The sequence below is a fragment of the Ciconia boyciana genome, chromosome 2, assembly GCF_034638445.1.
Source record: "Ciconia boyciana chromosome 2, ASM3463844v1, whole genome shotgun sequence".
Classification (NCBI taxonomy): Eukaryota; Metazoa; Chordata; class Aves; order Ciconiiformes; family Ciconiidae; genus Ciconia; species Ciconia boyciana.
The window spans coordinates 8,902,592-8,921,289 of NC_132935.1; the positions used below are offsets into that span (position 1 = coordinate 8,902,592).

At 41.7% G+C, this 18,698-nt stretch overlaps 1 protein-coding gene across 1 annotated transcript in view; it reads left to right on the top strand.

Annotated features, from left to right (window-relative positions):
- Positions 1-15,812, top strand: part of NDRG1 (N-myc downstream regulated 1) — a 40,485-nt gene extending 24,673 nt beyond the window's left edge. The window contains exons 5-16 of the mRNA XM_072851846.1: positions 851-971; positions 2,953-3,015; positions 4,678-4,738; positions 5,198-5,284; positions 6,849-6,905; positions 7,852-7,955; positions 8,338-8,394; positions 9,363-9,414; positions 10,177-10,224; positions 11,797-11,832; positions 13,191-13,242; positions 13,980-15,812. Of these exons, the coding sequence (XP_072707947.1) occupies positions 851-971; positions 2,953-3,015; positions 4,678-4,738; positions 5,198-5,284; positions 6,849-6,905; positions 7,852-7,955; positions 8,338-8,394; positions 9,363-9,414; positions 10,177-10,224; positions 11,797-11,832; positions 13,191-13,242; positions 13,980-14,245 (1,004 nt within the window). The 3' untranslated portion in view covers positions 14,246-15,812. The remainder of the gene's footprint in view (positions 1-850; positions 972-2,952; positions 3,016-4,677; positions 4,739-5,197; positions 5,285-6,848; positions 6,906-7,851; positions 7,956-8,337; positions 8,395-9,362; positions 9,415-10,176; positions 10,225-11,796; positions 11,833-13,190; positions 13,243-13,979) is intronic.
- Positions 15,813-18,698: the final 2,886 nt, after the last annotated feature.

An 18,698-nucleotide genomic window follows, 5' to 3' on the forward strand; every position in this document is an offset into this window, starting at 1 on the left:
AGGAACCTTTTCCCAAACTTGCATATTCTCCTAAAGCTGATTTTAACTAAACATGTTTTATATTCTGCAATGATTTTACTTGTATGTTGTAGTGTGAGGACATTCAGAAGCACACACAGAATATTGAACTGTTTCTAGGCATCTCAAAGGTGGTGCTACAGAATTCATGCTTTCCACTCCAGGAAGAAAATACGCTAACCCTCTCCCCACATTAATATTGCTTAAAAATCAGAAATCTAATCACCTCAAAGTTGGGAGCCTACATCATTGAGTGTCTCAAAGACGCTTTTGTCTTGAGCTGCCTGCAGCAGACAATCATGTAATGTTTATCTTGTAACATTTGGGCAAAAGCACAAGTCACGATCTCAGCCTTGGATACTTTTTTCCTCCATCTGTTTTGACACAATCCAAAGAAAAATGACCGGACAAGTAAATGGATAATTTCGTCTAAGCCAAAACCTGGGATGAATGCTCCTGACTGCATTTTATTAGTATTTTAACTTTGCATAAAGAATAATTTTTTGAGATTTTGGTGTACCAAGCAAATACTTCTGGCAGGTACAAAAATAACACTGATAAACCTTAGCTGGCCGTGAGGAAGGAGCTGTTCAGGGTTTTTGTTTCAAGGAATTAAAGCAAGTTGGCACAGGTTGCTTTGTAGCAGGGCTTTACTGGTCTTTCTTCCTTAGAAATAAAGGACTGCCACTTTTCCCAGGCTATAACATAGCTCACCTGATTGAACTGACTTTTCATTAACCTGCAGGACAGGTTAATAAATGATTTTATTATAGCTGCAAACTTACTATTTCCCCTCAGCATAATTACTCCATGTTTTCTTTTCCTTCTCAAGATAAAACTTGCTTCAATCCTCTCTTCAACTTTGAGGATATGCAGGAAATCACCCAGCACTTTGCAGTCTGCCATGTGGATGCACCGGGCCAGCAGGATGGAGCACCGTCTTTCCAAGCTGGGTGAGTGGTCAGGGAAACAGCCCATGCCTTCAGAGTTATCCTCTTTCTGGAAAAAGAGTCTTGATCTGCAGTTTTAATTAAAAAACACTTGCAGCAAAAACAGTAGTTGGCTTTTGAACTTAAATCCTGACACTGTTTCTAAGGTACTGAAGCTCTGGGAGCTCTGTTGTGTTGTGCCAGTTCACAGTAGACTTTGGGGCTTTAATTTTGTGTTTTATCTCTGATAACTACACTGCTTGTAAAGCAGTTCCTTGACAGATGTCTACATCTGTCAATTTAAATATCAAGTTACCTTGTTCTGTAATGACATCCTGAATACAAATACAAAACCCAATTGTTACTATAAACAAGACAGGCATTAGCCACTATGTAATGTCCTTCCTAAATCCATGTGTTTTATGAAATGGCAGCATGGTAGATGTAGATAAGTAGACTTGATAACCTACCCAGAAAATCCAAGTTGTTGGACAGTAACAAAGTGATGTACCCCCACAGAATATCATAGATAGCTGCATACTCCTGACTGTATCATGTATGATGCTGTAACTCTTGGAAACGTTGTGTGCCAGGAGCACTGTCTTTGCCAAAATGCTTGTCCCATTTAGTTCAAATGAGACAAGTTTGCCTTAAGATGCCCCTTGGACAGGAATCAGCTTGGTTGAGGAAGGGAGGAGCCAACATGCCGAGGGGAGGGTACAAGGCAAGAAACAGTTGTTCTGTAAAAACTAGGTATTAAGGAGCTTATATGTACCCTTATTGCATGAGCCAGTCTCTATTTCCCTTCTTAATTTTTAAGCTTGTCTGATGCTGAGGAGGTCACAATGGGCCAGGTTCTCAGGTAGTGTTAAATGCAATGGCCCACTTGTCTACCAGAGCAGCCTACAAAGCTATTTCAGTCACCCCCCTTTGTATTTGTTTGAATCACAAGCTTTTAAGGGTCTTAACCTGCATGTCCTGAACAAGCGTTAACACTGAGTTGTCAGCTGCATAGGGCAGCCATCATGATCTATGCTAGTAAAGACCACTGCTTAATACCATCATGATGACAGCACAAGAAGCTGTATTATCTCTCCCAGTCCTCCAGCTGGGAGACCAGCATGCTCAAATTAAAAGTCATAGCTGTTGCAGTGACACTAGCTTTTGTTATGACAAGGTTTAGTTTCCCAACAAGAAAATCTAATAAAATAACTTAAAGTATTTGTTCACTGTTTGGTTTTTTGTTTGGTTTTACTTTGGAGACTAAAGTAGAGAATCATTAGGTGTAGTCCTGATGGGAAGCAAAGATTTGGATACATCCTAGGCAGATGTTCTCCAGCTACTTTGGGTGGATTTTTTTCTGTGCTGCTCATTGAGATTTTGCTCAGAATTTCCTTCCCTCAAAATTTTGTTTCTGCTCTGCAGAACACCAGGAGCATTAACTGACAGCTGTTTTTATTGAACTTCCTCAGCAGCTTTGTAGCCCTTCCTGTGCCTTCATTTTCTCCATCAGTATTAATAAAAAGCTATCCTCCTTTATCCTATGGTAATCTGTGTGTCCCTGAAAACATGCATACAAATTATTTGGCAAAGACCTATATCTCATTGCTGTAGTCTGTGATTCTGCATCACGGAGAGACTTGTTTGTGGTGGACCAGAAGTACAAATGTAGTGAATGTGGTTGGAAACTCACCTCTCAAGTTCAAACTTTGTTGTAAGTTTTAAGCATTAACTTTTCTTGAAGAGATTCATTATGGTCTGTTTTGCTCTCAGCTGGACCAGACATCTATCATCCTGTAACTCACATGAAGTACCATATAGATTATGCTCATATTTCTGCTAAATTACTTGTGCTTGCTCGTGATTTAAATTCAGCTCATACTGTCAATGATCTTGTAATGAGCACATTTGATATTAAATCTACAGTGACCACCATGTCTCTAAATATCCCAGCCTACTCTACTGAAAGTGGTGCAGTAACTCCACAAACACATATTTGTCGTAGGTACGTGTATCCCTCCATGGATCAGCTGGCTGAAATGCTTCCTGGAATCCTGAAACAGTTTGGGTGAGTGCAGAATTATTTACTTATTTTCCTCATTCTTCTCTGTGGCATACCGAAAGAGCAGGGCAGAGCAGATACTCGCCTGTGCTGCCCCTGAAGCTTCGGCCTGGCTCTCTGGCATTTTGTTTGCTAGAATTATGGTTGTGGCTGGTTTTTTTATTCCTCTGTTATAGATGGATCACTTTTGCCTTTGTTTCTGAAAGTGCTTATTTTTTGGCCTTTTTTGAAATGTCTGTTTATTTTTAAACAGGAAGCAACTTTGAGTGAAATCCCACGTGCCTAATTTAGGGGCTTCCTCCAGTATTTTCTATGCATTGCCTTCACAGGGGCAGGGTGCAGACAATCTGTTCATCCCACTGTAACAACCCACGTTTTCCTGTGTGGTTAGCAGGAAAAAAAACATGGTCTCATCTGAAGACATTTACTGTTTTGTTTCTGTTGCTTGAGTGTCTTTGGGGGTCAGTCCGACCTCCTTAAGCCGCTTCTACTACCAAGTGCAGATGCCAGATTGCCCATGTTGAAGGACCTGGTGGCAGTGTTCATCTGTTGTCTACCTGCAACAGGTTTAGGTGTGTGTACTCACTTAAAGCTTAGCTTTAGCCGGAGCTGCAGCTGAGAAAGGTACCTTCTCTGCAGAGTTGGTGCTCCTGGTACACAATGAAGATTGCAGGTAGGCACCTCCAAGGGGTTTTCAGACCCAGCAGAGAAAACCTGGCATTCAGGGTTGGGCAGCCTTGGAAAACAGGCAGGCTGGACTGCTGGCGGGGGTTTTAGTCTCAGACCAGCACCCCAATTTAGACAGTGTTCAGTTGTAACCAGCTGTTACAGTACCTTGGACCAGTTTACTTCACTACCTTCTTAAGCAATGTGTTTCTTGAAACACCTAATGTAAGGCACAGGGTTGCCAATTCTGCTCTTGCAGTGAAAAAAATGCTTACATAATGTTAGTACCTTGAAAATCAGTTAAACTGGAGTGTACTTACAAAGCTTTGATTTAATATTGCTAATGAGAATGAAAACTATCCTCAGGTATTTTCCTAAAAGCATTGTATAACCTGTTTTTCTGAGCGGTTTTGTCTAGTCTTCCCTTCTATGTATTTTCTAAGACCTTGAAGGCGATGCTTTAAAACCAATTTCAGTTAATGCAAATATTTGGTTTGTCTCTGCCCTGTTTGATTATGAAGTTTAAACTTAATCACCCCAGTGGCTGGATAGCATGAGAGGTTTCCCTGCCAGCCCCCTGTTAGCGTGGAATCAGCATCCCAGTTGGATAGCTGTACTGGGGAGGGCAGGGGGAGCCTGGGGAGGAGGGGGGAGCTTTGTATTTAGGCTGCAGATTTCAGGACTGTATCTTAGAAGATTTTCTGTTGGAGACTAACCATTTCCTTCCAAGATCAGAACAATGCTATGGTTGCTCAGTATATTTACTTAAAGATAAGTGAGAATTGCTGCTGCCCTGCAACGCATGAGGACCAGTGTCCTGCAGATCTGCCAAAAACAAACCAGCTGCTATGTCAGACTCCTTACTGGGGCCGGTGGCATTGCAGAGCTGCAACCCAGCCTTCTGTAGATACACGCTGGCATGTGGAAGAGGAAGGCCAGTGATGCGGCTTTATTTACTTTTGGTGCTTACTCATTTGTCTCTTCCGTTTTATTGCTGTGCAGGCTGAAGACCGTTATAGGAATGGGAACTGGAGCTGGTGCCTACATCTTAACCAGATTTGCTGTAAGTTTTGTGGATCTTCCCTAAAGCCTCAGACCTGATTTCCCTGATGTGTTGTCGCCCCCGCAGAGCACACAGAGAATTCCTGCTCTGCCGTGCCCATTTAAATAAGCAGTTAGGCTTTTAAGTGAAATACCACAATCTGCGGGATAGCTAATCCAGAAGACCTAGATTTTCCATTTTAAGGCCTGGGCTCTACCCAGTTAATTCGCAGAAGGTTTTTTTAATGGGAGTTCTCTATTTAAACTGAGGGTGGAGGAGAAGTTAAATCTTAATGTTCTCCAGCTGCTCAGTTGAATTGCTTTAATGAAAAATTTTTTTTCCATACATACACTTGTTTTGTGCAAGATAGAACTAGACCTACCACCTTCTTCCCCAGGAGATAATTTGCTAATTCAAGTTTTATGCTGACTGTCAAGTTGCAAAGGATATGTGATAAATCTTAAATCTTTTCTTTTGCAGTTAAACCACGCGGAGATGGTGGAGGGATTAGTTCTCATTAATGTAAACCCTTGTGCTGAAGGTTGGATGGACTGGGCAGCAACTAAGGTAAACATTTTTAAGTTAGAAAAATAAATCATACCGTGAGCCTGTTGAGCACGAGGAGCTGGGCAAGCTTGTGTGTCAAGGCACAGCTGCAGACACAAAATATCCCAGGCTAATTCCTTTGGGGTTTATTCCATTTGCAAACATCCCTCCTGTAGGGCTAGTGATAAAAGTAAGTACTTCTAGGAAACAGATACCAATGGTATAATGGAGCTATTGGGTATGGACAATTCTTAAGAGCTAATAACTGCTGGGGAAAACCTAGTTTAACCTGGACACAGGGTAGTTTTGGAAACAACTTTCTTTCAAGTAAACTTCAAGTGTAGTGTAACATTCAGTTCTTTCTTGTCCATGGCTTGGTCTACCAGCGTAGTCCAAAATGTGTACTAGAGCACAGAAAAATGTTCAGAACAACATCTTCCAGGTTTCAATCATCTAGCTGAGTCTTAGATGCCAAAAAGACTCAGAAAAGGGCATTAGCTATGGTAACTATGGACAGATTGTCAATACAACCAGAATTTTAAGTGAAAATCTTCACATACAAAGAAGCTCCTGTTAACTGTATTCTTTTGTAGTTGTAGTAAAGACTACAATGTGGGAAAACAAGCACTGAGAACTGGTTTAAAAAAGTCTTCCTGGAACCAGTATATATAAATAAGTATAAATGTTACATTACATGTCACTCAGATTTAACATGTTAAAACATTTTTCAAGGTAAACTGATGGAAGGAACTTTGTATCATTCAGGGTCATGTTTAAGTGAATGGCAGTTGTTATAAACACTGAGAAGTACAAAAATTAGTGTGTCATCTTTTAACCATATACAGAGTCAAAACATCGGAAGTGTCTAGGGTGATACTAAATGTAATGACAACCTTATAATACTAGGAGAAACTTTCCAGAGCTGGGATGTAACATTCTTTCAAGGCTTAGTTACTCACTTTTTAAAAATAATTTTGTATACCAGTTTATTTTGGTAAGTTTGATCTGGAAGCATATTTAGTAACTCCTCTACATTAAGATGTACCAGTTGACCTATTTTGATTATCTCACCCAATGTCTCACTGTAATTAAATTCTTCAATATCTGTGCCTCTGCCTTCCGCCTCTCTTAAGTATTGCTGACCTTAGGAGTACAGCAAGTGCTCTGTATCCTTCTGTCCTTCCAAAGCAAGAGCGCATACTCTGGGACATGAGCTTTAGGTACCAGCTCCAAGGTATTGTCAGTATGGGTTGGTACGGAGGAGACTGGGCAGTGAGGTTAAATGACACCCATCTGGCTGGTTTGCTTGGCATTCTTGCAGGGAGTGATTCCATATATACCTATGGCACTAGTAGTGTATTCTATATATATCTGCATTAGTAAAGACATCTTATGAGAATGACTCAACCATAAACAACCCCTAATGGTGTTTCAGTTGGATTGAGGGGAAAAACTACCAGTCCAGGATATTGTACATACAAGGACAGGAGAGAAGCATCCATTGGTCTACTTATGGGTAATTGAAAGGTTTCAGTTGTTCAAGGATTGTTTTAATATCAGATACTTAGATAGTCTTGTTGTTCAGATTTCAGGTTGGACAAATGCTTTACCAGACATGGTCATTTCACACCTTTTTGGAAAGGTAAGGATGTTCAAAAGATTCCTCTGATGTATTCAGTCATCTGTATTTACCTCCTGGGGCTGGGAGGAGGGGAGAAGCCTTCACTTAAACAACGAAGTGCAAAGTTAAACTGTGAGGTAGGATTCATACTTGTTCCCAGTATTTTGGAGGTGGTATGCTGCCATGGGACTTGCTGTGTCCCGATGACTCAAGTGCATCTCAGTCATGACAACTCTAGGAGGAGCAGCTCCCTGTTTAGACAGCCAACACTTAAATAGGAGTAGAAGTGTCATATGTGCTCATGTTCTGAGCAGAATTACCCCACAGATTTTTTTATTCCATAATATACTTGTAACTCTGGGAAAGCTGGTTGTTAGTACTAATGGCGCTCTTCAGTGCAAACCTACTTTAATGGAAAGTGCTATACTGTTTTCTGAGGCTACTTTGCTGTGCTTGAAACTGTTAGTAAATGCAATGGAAAACTCCATTCCAGAAGAACAAGGTACTAATCTATAAAGACTTTAGAACCAAACTGTTTGAAAATGTTAGTGATTGAAGTCCTTGAAGCTTAGTTATTTATTATTGTGAAATTGAGTTCCACATTACATATGTTTGTAAGCTTTCAATATCTGCTTTACCCTGGAAACATTTATTGAGCTTCTTACCCTGAATCTTTTTTGTTTTAAAACATCACACTTGTCTGACTGTAACCATCTGCACTACAACTACATGTTTTGCAATTGTAAGATCTTGACTTTACAACATACTAAAGTTTTAAAGCAAAAAATGTGGTACTGCAGAGGCTAATGTTAATTCTGGGTGACACTACTGGGTGCTAGAAGTTGTCCCTTCCCTAAAGGTGCACTCCTGTTGTGCAGATAGGAGTCTGATACACAACTGCTGTGCCATGTCTTCAGATCCTTTCAGAAAATAGCCCCTATTCTGAACAATTCTGTCTCCACTGTAGGAAGAGATTCACAGCAACCACGACCTGATCTATACTTACCGTCAGCATATTATTAATGATATGAATCAAACCAACCTTCATCTCTTTGTCAACTCTTACAACAGGTAAATACATTTACCTGATTTCTAACTGGAAACTGTTTTAAGAGTCTGTCCAGCTCGTAGAGCCAGTATTACTTGTGTGGTGGAGTTACTTGTGTTCCCCCAGTATAAAGTTCTGCTTGACAGTGCCTTTAGGGATCTCAGGTGGTTTGCTTACGGGAGAAGGGCCTTGTGCATTTGTGGGGAGATAGATGGTACACTGGGACTGAACTAAGACATTGATACTTCAGGGTAAAGTGTTTCTCCATCGGTTGTGGAGGCTACAACATGTATCAGATTAAATTAATGTATGTGAGTGTCTGTGCTTTCTCTAAACTAGAAGAATATGGAAGTATCTGTAAAATTTCAGTGTATCAAGAGCCTTTCTCCTCTCCATTTTGTTTAGTCGGCGAGACCTAGAGATTGAGCGCCCTGTTCCTGGAATAAATGTTGTCACCCTTCAGTAAGTATCTTGTTTCCTACCAGTTCACCTGTATATGATGTGAGCTAAGAGGTGTGATCAGTGGGTGCATTACCTATGCATTGCAGAGCTGGAGCTTAATGTGCTTATGTGCTAGAAAAGGATCTTGTAACTTTGTCTAGGAGACAAAGTTACTGAAAGTCAGGGGACCACCAGAGACTTCCCCTCTTCAAACTTCAGAGTCATATTAGCTGAAATGGAAAGCTGAGTAGTTCCTGTCACTGTGTATCTGCAAACTTGGGCTTACAGAGTAATTACTTGAAAAGTAGATGTACTTAGCTTCACGTGGAAATATGTTCTGAATGGAAACTATAGCTCTGAATGCACTTAAGCTATGCCTGTGCAACCACGAGAACATAAACAAAACCAATTTTTTTTTAAAAAACCCAAAACAACAAAAAACCAAACCAAAACAAAAACAAACCTTCAGGAAGATGGAGCAGGTATGAGAATAGTCATCTGCCAGATCTTCTGCTAATAACTTTTCACTTATGCTACAAATTGTATAACAAAACAGTTGTCAAGTCCTTCTCTGCTCAGTTGCTGATGTTTACAGACAGGAGACTTTGAGACTCTGCTTTTCAGCCAATCTGGTTGAAATTGGATGACAGGTCCAAAAGTTGGAGCTCAAGGGGGGGGGGGGGGGGTGGGGGGGAGACTTTGATGCTGATGCCCACATTCAATGTCTTATAAAACGAGGAATAAGAGCACTGGGAAGGGCTGATTGCTACGAGGTGGGGAAAAGGAGAGGTTCTCAGGCAAGGTATCAGAGTGTGTCAGTAGCTCTGCAGCTAATACAGTGGATTTGATGTATATTTAAGGTGTCTGGAATACAAAACAAATCATTTTGCCACACTTAACTGTTTCATCCTTCCAGTGAAACAAAATGCAGCTTAGGGCAAGTCTGGGACAGATCAGAGATAATACCGCTTTTGTATGCTTCCTTGCAGATGCCCTGTCCTCCTGGTGGTTGGCGACAGCTCCCCGGCGGTGGATGCCGTGGTGTGTATATCGAGCTGTCTTTGCCACCGTGCTAACGGGCAGGCGAGCCAAGAAGCTGCGCAAGGCCAGCAGAGCTCACGCCCGCGCAGCAGCCTCGCTGGCTATCGATCCAGCCCAGCTGGCCCTCCTCTTTCAGACCGCGGGAGAGCTGCCATTAATTCCTCACTGTTTGTCCCCTCTGTCTGTGCACCATTATTTAATAGCTACTGCGTTAGGAACAATCGCCACAGCAGTTCCAGTGAACCACAAATATTTTCCTTTAGAGAGGAATCTACTGCTGGTATTTCAGCTCGTTCTGTGGTCTTGGAGCTGTGCCCTGGGTCACTATGGAAGCAAAGAGCTTCTTTTTGACCATTATAACTCGCCCCAGATGACTGGGTGACTTCAAATGTTGTGCCTTAACAGGCATGCCCAGTCTGCTGGCCTGTGGCCATATGGCTGCTCACTACTTGGGAAGCTACCAGGTGACCCCAAATAACAAGATAAACAATGCTTGTTGCTACTGGAGTCCCAGAAACAGATAAAAAATCTTGAATTCCCAACTAATGGGTTTGTACATGGAAAAGAATACAGTCAGAAATGTGAACTGACCTACTTAAGTTTAAAAATATATATATGTATACATAGTCTGTGTACAGAAGCCTAAGATACCTTGTTTTCTGGCTTAATACAGACTAAATTGGGTATTTAATCTGTTTTCATCCACCAGTTCATAATAAAAATCTTGTGTATAATGCCTTATGCTGTTGTTCTTTAATATAGGTTGAATGCAACTCAAAGCTGGACCCAACAAGGACCACACTTCTGAAGGTAATAACAAAAGCTGTTTTTTAAAATAAACATTTCCCTCATTTAGAATCAGCTGGATTAACTAAAAAAGCAGAACCACACCAATGTGCTGCAGTACAGATAACATGGTGAGAATTCAGTTCTGATGTGGAAGGGCAGTTCCTTCAGGGTAAGAGTATTTTAGTGGGATAAACCAGACTAGGGACCTCTTGTCAAGGTTAACAACAGAGAATTTCTCAGCTCCTCCATTTTAAAACACTAGGGGTGAGACTTGACATGCTCGGTATTTCGCATACCCATAATGAATTTGACTAGAGCTGCAAAGTTGATCTCGAGGTATTTGGAAACGTTTGAAAAAAGCCATCAGCAGAGTGGAAGTGCAAACCAACTCGTTCTGTTCCTGTGCTTGCCTGTCCCTCAACAGTAGTGTCAGACAAATAGACAGCTGATCTATCAGCCACGGTTTTGTCATCCTGCCTTTTATGTGGACACTGTCCAGGACATCTTACTGTTGGAAATGACTCTCTTATTTTCTAAAAACTTGATAAAATGCACTTCTAAACAGCAAAACATCATGCAAAGGCTTTGGCTGATACTTGGGATTCAGAGTGTAGGTGCAATCTTCAGCTCGTCACTCATGAAGTAAAATGCGATGAGTGTAATAGCATGCAAACAGTGGAACAAGTTTGGTCATGCTTCTGCTGGGAACTTTTGCTGTATCTCTCTTTATTGAACTGGACAGTGAAAATTGTAATAAACAATGATCTTTTTAAAATGCTTTTTCCTCCTAACATTGAGGAGTTACGTTGCTGACCTACCACATAGACATGGCAGACTCACCCTAAGAAAAAATCTGCCACTATCTCAGATCCTCTATCAGTGGCCAGCCTTTGCTCAGTCCAGGGATGCAGCTGATGCCAGATCCTGCTACAGGCCTGTTTTGCTGCTAACTAATCTCAGATAGGATTTGGGGTTTCCTGTAATTCACAGCTCAACTGTGTTCAGCTTGTGGTGTTCCTTGGAACAGGACTGTTTTTGTTGGGTTTGCTTTGAGGGGTGGAGTGGCAGGAAAAATGAAGTGCTCCAAAAATACTGCATGCACTCAAGATAGCTTTTCTAATTTGGCTTTCCCTGTCTCCCTTGGTGAGTCAGGCTGATGCTTGCCATCCGCAATCTCAGCAAATCATTTTTCCCTCTCACCTCTGAGGTTTAGGTGTTTGTTCTCTCCCCTGTTTGTCATTCAGGTCAATACCGAGTCATGTTATTGTAGCTCAGAGCTGAACTTGTAACCAGGACTAACAGGCTAGTTTCTAAGAAACTGGTAATCACTGCCTAGCAAAAACCATTTATTTGTAGTTCCAGCCGATGCTTTGCCTGAGGGTCAAGACACTTTGGGGTTTTCTGGGGTGCAGTCGTAGCTTTTGTAAATGTTTAACTGCTTGCTTTGGTGCCTTCATCTACGTGTATGTTACTCACACAACAAAAGGAAATGTTTTTCTGCCAGATAGCTAAAAAAGGTCATTTTAATATATCCTGAGCATAAATGAGTTCCTCTGGCATTACACTAACTGGCTGTTCTCATCCCCGTTTCAGATGGCTGACTGCGGTGGGCTCCCTCAAGTTTCCCAGGTAGGATTTGGCTGACGGAAATCCTACTAATCCTGTTCTGCAGCGTGTCAGACTGCAACAAATGGGTGTTTTCCTGTAGGGTACTTGCTGTTCCCAAATGTCAGCCAAAAGGATGGTTATGATTTCACGAATAATGACGCCAGTCGGTCATCTGAGCTTTTTTCTTGAAAGACCAATGAAGCGCAAAGTTAAGATTGGGAGGGGATATTATTTCCACTAATTAAGTCTTAACCAAGTAAAAGTCTGAGGTGGGAATGCGGAGGTATTCTTTTATGCCTATCTACTAAGCTAACATGGATTAAGGCTTGAGCACTAGCGTTTTAAAAACATTCTTATTTGGTCTATTTATAGTATAGGTCAGGAAAGTGGGAGGCAGGAATAACAATGCTATGTTCTTGCATACACTGACCTGGCTTGACTGAGAATGAACTGGAGTTTCTGAAATATATTTAGGCATAAATTCCAAGGCTGCTAGTAAAACCAGGCTGGGAAAGTTAAAATTTACCTATGCTCTAGTGTTGCTTTACTAAAACATCTGACCTGTAAATCAGCCTTAGGATGTGATGTTTTCTAAACAGATTTCTAAGCAATATAAAGTGGTGTTCTCAAACTTAAGGAAAAAAACTGCATTTGTAACTACCCACAGCTGAGAGGTCCCTGTACAGGCAGCGTGTGCTCTTACAGTGGGAGGGGAGAAAAGGCTTTTTAAAGCCACAGAGGAGTATGTACATTGCTCCTCTCTGATAGAGTCTGTTCCCTGAACTGATTCAGATAAAATTATAACAAAAATATAGGCAATATTTGCAAGGTCACTAATTGAGGTTGAGGCTTATTTGGCCACTGTGTCACCAGCAGAGAAAAATAGTGAGTGCCTCATTGCAAGAATGTCAGTCATATGCAATTGTGCTTGTGTATTCCTGCTGAGCTTTTTTGCCCTATAAACATAACTATCAGCTCTGCCTAGCTGAATTTGTTCTCCGCTGATCTGGAATTGCGGAATTACCAACACTGTATGAACTGCCTCATATATTTTCTGAGGCCATTTGTTTTACTTTGACTCATCTGCCTCAGTAACTTCACAAGGGAAGTTTGGGCCCGGCTTAGACCACTTGTAGTCACTTCTCTGGAAATCTCGGTCTCAAATGTACGTGACCATTTGGTAAAATAATGGGGCAGGGGAACAGACTAGGGAAGGGGAATGGTGGAAATTTCTCATGTAAGTGAGAATTTCAGACAGTCAGTAGAACCCAGAGAATATTTAAGATGTCCCTATTCAGATAGGGCATCTGTGGTATCTATAACATTGTAACATAACTAACTTGAGCACTGCATACAATAATACTCTCTTCCTTTTGCAGCCTGCCAAGCTTGCAGAAGCTTTCAAATACTTTGTTCAGGGAATGGGATACAGTAAGTATTGGTTTTATGGAATGGTTCACCTGGCTACCAAAGTTTGGGCATCTAAGCACCCAGAGAGTCTTATGATCCCAGATCCAGATGTGTGATCTTTTCCCTGTTGGATATGTATTTGCAAGGGGAAAAAAAATGATCTATGGTGTCTGGGCAAAGGGTTTTCAGACCAAATTATGTTACTAAATAGTAGAGAACTTTGTAGACAGCTGATACCCACAAATACCTGCTTTACTTTATCTTGATATTTTTAAGGAGCGTATTTGTAATAGTGTCCCCTCATTGCATCACAGGAGATGATTCATATGCTGCACACAACATTTCAAATCTCATTAGTTCAGAGACTTCTTTAATTTGTAACTGTTTGTCCTTCATGTATGTGCTTCTGACAGCTGCTGTTGTGTAGATGCATTGCTAGCCTGGGCTGCCAGCAAACATCTGAAAGTAACGGGAGGTCTGAGTCGCTTCAGTTTTCCTCTGGCTTGCTGCAGCCGCAGCAACATGCCATAGAGCTCTGCCTTGAATCCCTCAGCCCTGGCCACCAATTTTGCATTAGCAATTTGTGCTCCTTAACTGTATGCCTGGAGCAGTGGTGGTACTTCTATACGCAGAGCTACCATGAGAAGTACATATTCAACCCTGAAGGCTTCTCCGAGGGTGGCTAGGGTTGGAGAGGAAGGCAAGGGCTTCCTTCCAAGCCCACGAAGCAAGGCACTAATGAAAGACTCTTCTTCCAGTCCCCTCTGCTAGCATGACCAGGCTGATGAGGTCCCGCACCGCTTCTGGCTCCAGCGTAACCTCTTTGGAAGGACAGAGGAGCCGGTCTCACACCGGGGAAGGCACGAGGAGCCGGTCTCACACTGGGGAGGGAACGAGGAGCCGATCCCACACCGGGGAAGGTGCCAGGAACCGCTCGCACACAGACACACGCATCGAGCTGACGCCGAACTCAGCAAGCAACACTGAACAATCAAGCCCCAAGTCCATGGAAGTGTCCTGTTAGATGGCTGTGGGAGGTTTTAAACTGGTCACAGTGTGAAAAAGTAATGGATGCCCCCTGTGTATCGCAAAAACATAACTGGTATTAATCTCAAGCTGTTCTGTAGGATGAGCTCTGTTCACCAGGGTCTGACAGGGACCAAAGAAAAGAAGCATCTCATTTGCTCTATCGTTATTCTTGTAACTGAGACAGTTGCTGCTATTGTGCCCTCCTTCAATGGATGCCAAATTCTAAAGGATACTTGCCAAAAGCTGATGTGGCTGTAAACACTTGAGAGTCAAACCAGACTTGCTTAATATCCTCCTTTAAAATCAAAGCTGTTACATGCCCCTTTTATTTCTTATTCTCTTGAAGTAAACTGGCACAATTCGAGATGAGTTTCAAAGAGGGGGAGAAAAAATCACTATTATGGATGGCTTTTAAAGAAGGAAATGAAACAAATGTGTTATGGCCTCATGTTGAAGCTGGAATCGAACTCATTGTATATAGCTTGACTTCAAAGAATAAAGAAGTTAATGTATCGTGCATTTATAGGCCTTCTAATTCATTAGTATTCAAGCCTGTTTTCCTATGTACAATAATATACTACTAAAATAGGCGATTTTAATGTGACTTTGAGATGAACTAAATCTTTAAGCTTTTTTCACTTTTTTGAGATTTAGTTCCAGTTTTCCTTTCCTTCCCCCCTCCTAGACCCTAAAACCTGCTTAGCCAAATGAGGACAGGATTTAAATTTAATAAGCAAGGTAGCATTTCCTCTTTGGGATCTTGGGCCAAAGGGTTTACCATACCGCAAAAGTTGTTGTAGTTGTAACGAGTAGGGTAGCCATACATGCCAGCAAAGCAGAAACAGCTTGATTTTTCCTTCAGACAGCTTCTTATCTTTGCAGCTCAAGTTTTTGTGTCCAGCACAATTGTGATAAATTCGGAATTCTGTAAGCAAAGCCAGATCCAGCTGTTCTTTGTCAGGAGAGATGAATAACTGTGGGATGGCATGTAATTAGATATTGTACATTCAACTGCCACTAATTACTAGATTTGAAACTCTGAGATCTCGCTGGTGCTGAGAAGTGTATTCCACAAAGTGGTGGAGCGGCAACACTATATCTGTGAAGTACAGTGTTTAATGACTGCATAAATGTAATGATCTGCTGGTTCTGCATCTTTACGTAGCCTCCTGATACCTTGGGTTACTTTCTTTGATGCTAGTGGCTTGATACCTTTCCGCCAGTCAGATTTTCACAGTTGGGTGTTCTTAAGTTTGTCCTTCCATAGGTAGTGGGACAGGATTTCCCGAGCTCCAGTGCATACCTGCTGCATTGCAGTCCTCACACAAACAAAGAAAACTCAAATGCCGAGCAGTTAAATAGCAAATGTTAATACTTTGGGATTGCTTGTTCAGAAGAACACCATCTAGGTTACTTTATATTGACTAACTTCAGCTCTTGTGTAGAATTTCCATAACAGTTTGTGGGAAGAAAAGACAATTTCCAGAAAGAATAAAGCTATTGTGTAAAGTCTATCAAGAAGAGTTTCTTAATGAAGTATTTGTATTTATTTCAAAACAAATAAATTTGTAACTTTGCAATGTCTGGTGTCTTAATGTTTTACTATTACCAGGAGTACAATAGTCTTTCTCAGTGGAACTATATTCTTATATTCTCGTTACCCCTTTGTATCAATTAAATCTTTTTTTTCTTTTGCTCTTATCTCTGCCCTTCCCTACTTTTGTGCTCAGAGCTTTTTTTTTTCCACTCCAGCCTACTATTTGTACTAAGAAAACACAACACACTTCAGTATTAGGTGTGACTGGCTATTCAAAGTACTGAAGGATAATTTTGCTCTAACAAATGCATAACAAAATTGACGGCTTGGTATGGAGTACTATTTATTTGCTGTTCAAAGTTTTCTTTTTCTGTCTAGATATAGTACTGTTTAGCACAGAGATCTGTGGTCTGTACACTGACTTCCTCACTGGAGTTGGTGCCATGCTTGTTGCATCCTTTCTGTTCCCAATCTGATGTGTAAATCTGATGTGCAACGTTGCTCACTAATCTCTGGAGGTATCTGAGCGTCTTGACTGAAGTTACAGATGGCACTTGGAGTTTCTAAAAGCTGTTCTTTTTGGACCTCTTGCAAGAACTGAACTTCAGAAAAGGAGAGAAAAGATTAACCCTTCACAAATAAGTTTTCACCCTTAACCCTTCACAAAATAAGACTCCCCAAATACAAGAGGGAGAGGAATCTCAAGGTGCAGGAAAGAATTAAAACACTTTATTTCTGTCCTTAAAGCAGACGTACACTTATCCTTTTTCACCTTAAGCTTCTATTTATCTCAGTGGTTTCCTGTTAAAAGATTGGGACTTTTTGTAACTTGAGTGGTACCTGCCCTTCACGGGGAAGCATCCCTCTGCAGGCTTGGAGGATCCCTTCTGTGTGTTACAGGGGGGCTGGGAGCACTGATGCTGTTCAGCGTGGGGGGTGGCTAGGAAATAACAGAGCCTGGCCACCAAAATGGCTCTGCCGTGCTTTCTGCATTGGGACCTTAGTGAGGATGTGGTGCTCTTGTCTAGTGACTCATTTAACATACTGGGGTTTTCAGGGATGGGTGGGTTTGTGGCTTTGCTGGAACTATTTTGGGCTGCTTCTTTCTTCTGTATGTCAAAAAATCCTGCAATAGGAAGAGGCAAAAGCAAATATTTGGCATGCCTGAGTGAAGGCTCTGCTAGATGTGATGATTCAGCAGTCATGATTGAACTGATACCAGCAAAGGGCTTGATTTGGTTAACCACAGCCTGTGCCAGTGAGAACGGGAGGACGCTGTGCCAACTCATCTTACAAAAGAAGGGCAAAGTTAAGTTCTTCGCTGAGCTTTTCTGGGAATGGCTAATCATTCCTTCCACAAGGACACCATGGTGTGCCTGTCAAGCCTAGGCAGTTTATTTTTGTTTAACAGGGAGGAATGCATCCAAGCGTTCTTGCAGCACAAAGGGATCTGCGAGCACTTCTGAGCAGCGAGGAGTTGCTAGGACCACTATAAATGTCAGCTTTGCAACAAAAACTATTCATTTGGCAAGGAACAGTGTGTACCTGTACAGAAAAGCTGTATGCTACAGAGGAGTGGTGTCCTACCTTTTACAAGGAGTTATGACTCCTCTTTCCCTGCAGTACTTGGCTCCTGGCATCCCTCACTTGTGCTGTAACTGAAGAGGTGCAAGTGGCTTGCAGATTTATTAGAAATTTTTATAAAAACCCTTCCTAGAGCTACCAAATGCTGAGTTCTGTATTATTCTTGGAGACAGAGTTAGCCTAAGTCTTGTAGTGTCGTTATACCAGAAAAAATGAGGTGGAGTTTTGCCTTTTTCTCAAAGGATGAACAGCCACCATGGAGCAAGGAGCTCCTGTAGCACAGAGGAGATTCAGATTGGGTAACGGGGTTTCCAAAAAATAAACAGGTCACCCTTTACAGTGCTTTTGGGGTTATAAAGGATGGAAGAGGAGAATGGGCTCTCAGGGACCAACAGGCTTCCTGATTGCATTAATGTACCTCAATACCAAATCTTTGCCGTAGTGGTGCTCTTCAAAACCACTAGTAGAAAGGATGTCATTGCTGAAATCCAAGTTCTTTCCACCTCTGCCTGGGCCTCGACATCTACTGTACAAAAATCTGGCTAAACTTCAAGATGGCTTTCCCCCTCTCTGTCCTTGCAGAGGAAGAGTGGGAGAGGATGTGCCAATACCATGTCATCGCAGCAGGACTTTTGTGCTGAAGGATGCTGCTTTCCTCTTTAAAAGCCTCTAGAGACTAAACAGCTGGAAACTTTAACCTTAGATGTGTTTTGGGGGTTTATGATTAATGTCATGTGTTGCAAGCGATGGACTGAGCTGGAGAGAAAACAGTTTATAGCAAAGCTGCTTATTTTTTCTCTCCAGTGCTGGAATCCTCTTCCTGTCTGTTTTTGCATCTTGGGCAGAATATCTGTTGCAATCCTCAATGTGCTGGTAACGCGGTCTGTTGTTTCTACCAACACAACACATTGAGCAGTGTTTCACAAGTGCTGCTTGCAGCTTGGTCCTCCCCCTTCCCACATGCTGTCTGCTTTTTATGCACTATTTTGCACTATTTCACATTCACTGGAACTGAAAGTCTCTCCCGGTCTGTATATATGAACAGCTGTTTTGATGTGTGGATTTAGTGTTCCCACTGAGCCAAATATAGGCTTTATGTTGATAGCTGATCACTGCTACGCCTGATGTTTAAATAACTGAGAGAAAGGATGTCAGGGTATTTTAAGAGATCAACCCTTCCCCCTCAGCCCTTTGTAACCGGCAGACACAGCCTCTCACTGTTTCTATCTATTGCTTCATTAAGGGCTCCATTCATTTTATAAACAACACAGCTGCTGACCAGTGTTGGGGAAAAAAGAAAAGGAAAAAAAAAAAAAAGGCTTCTGAT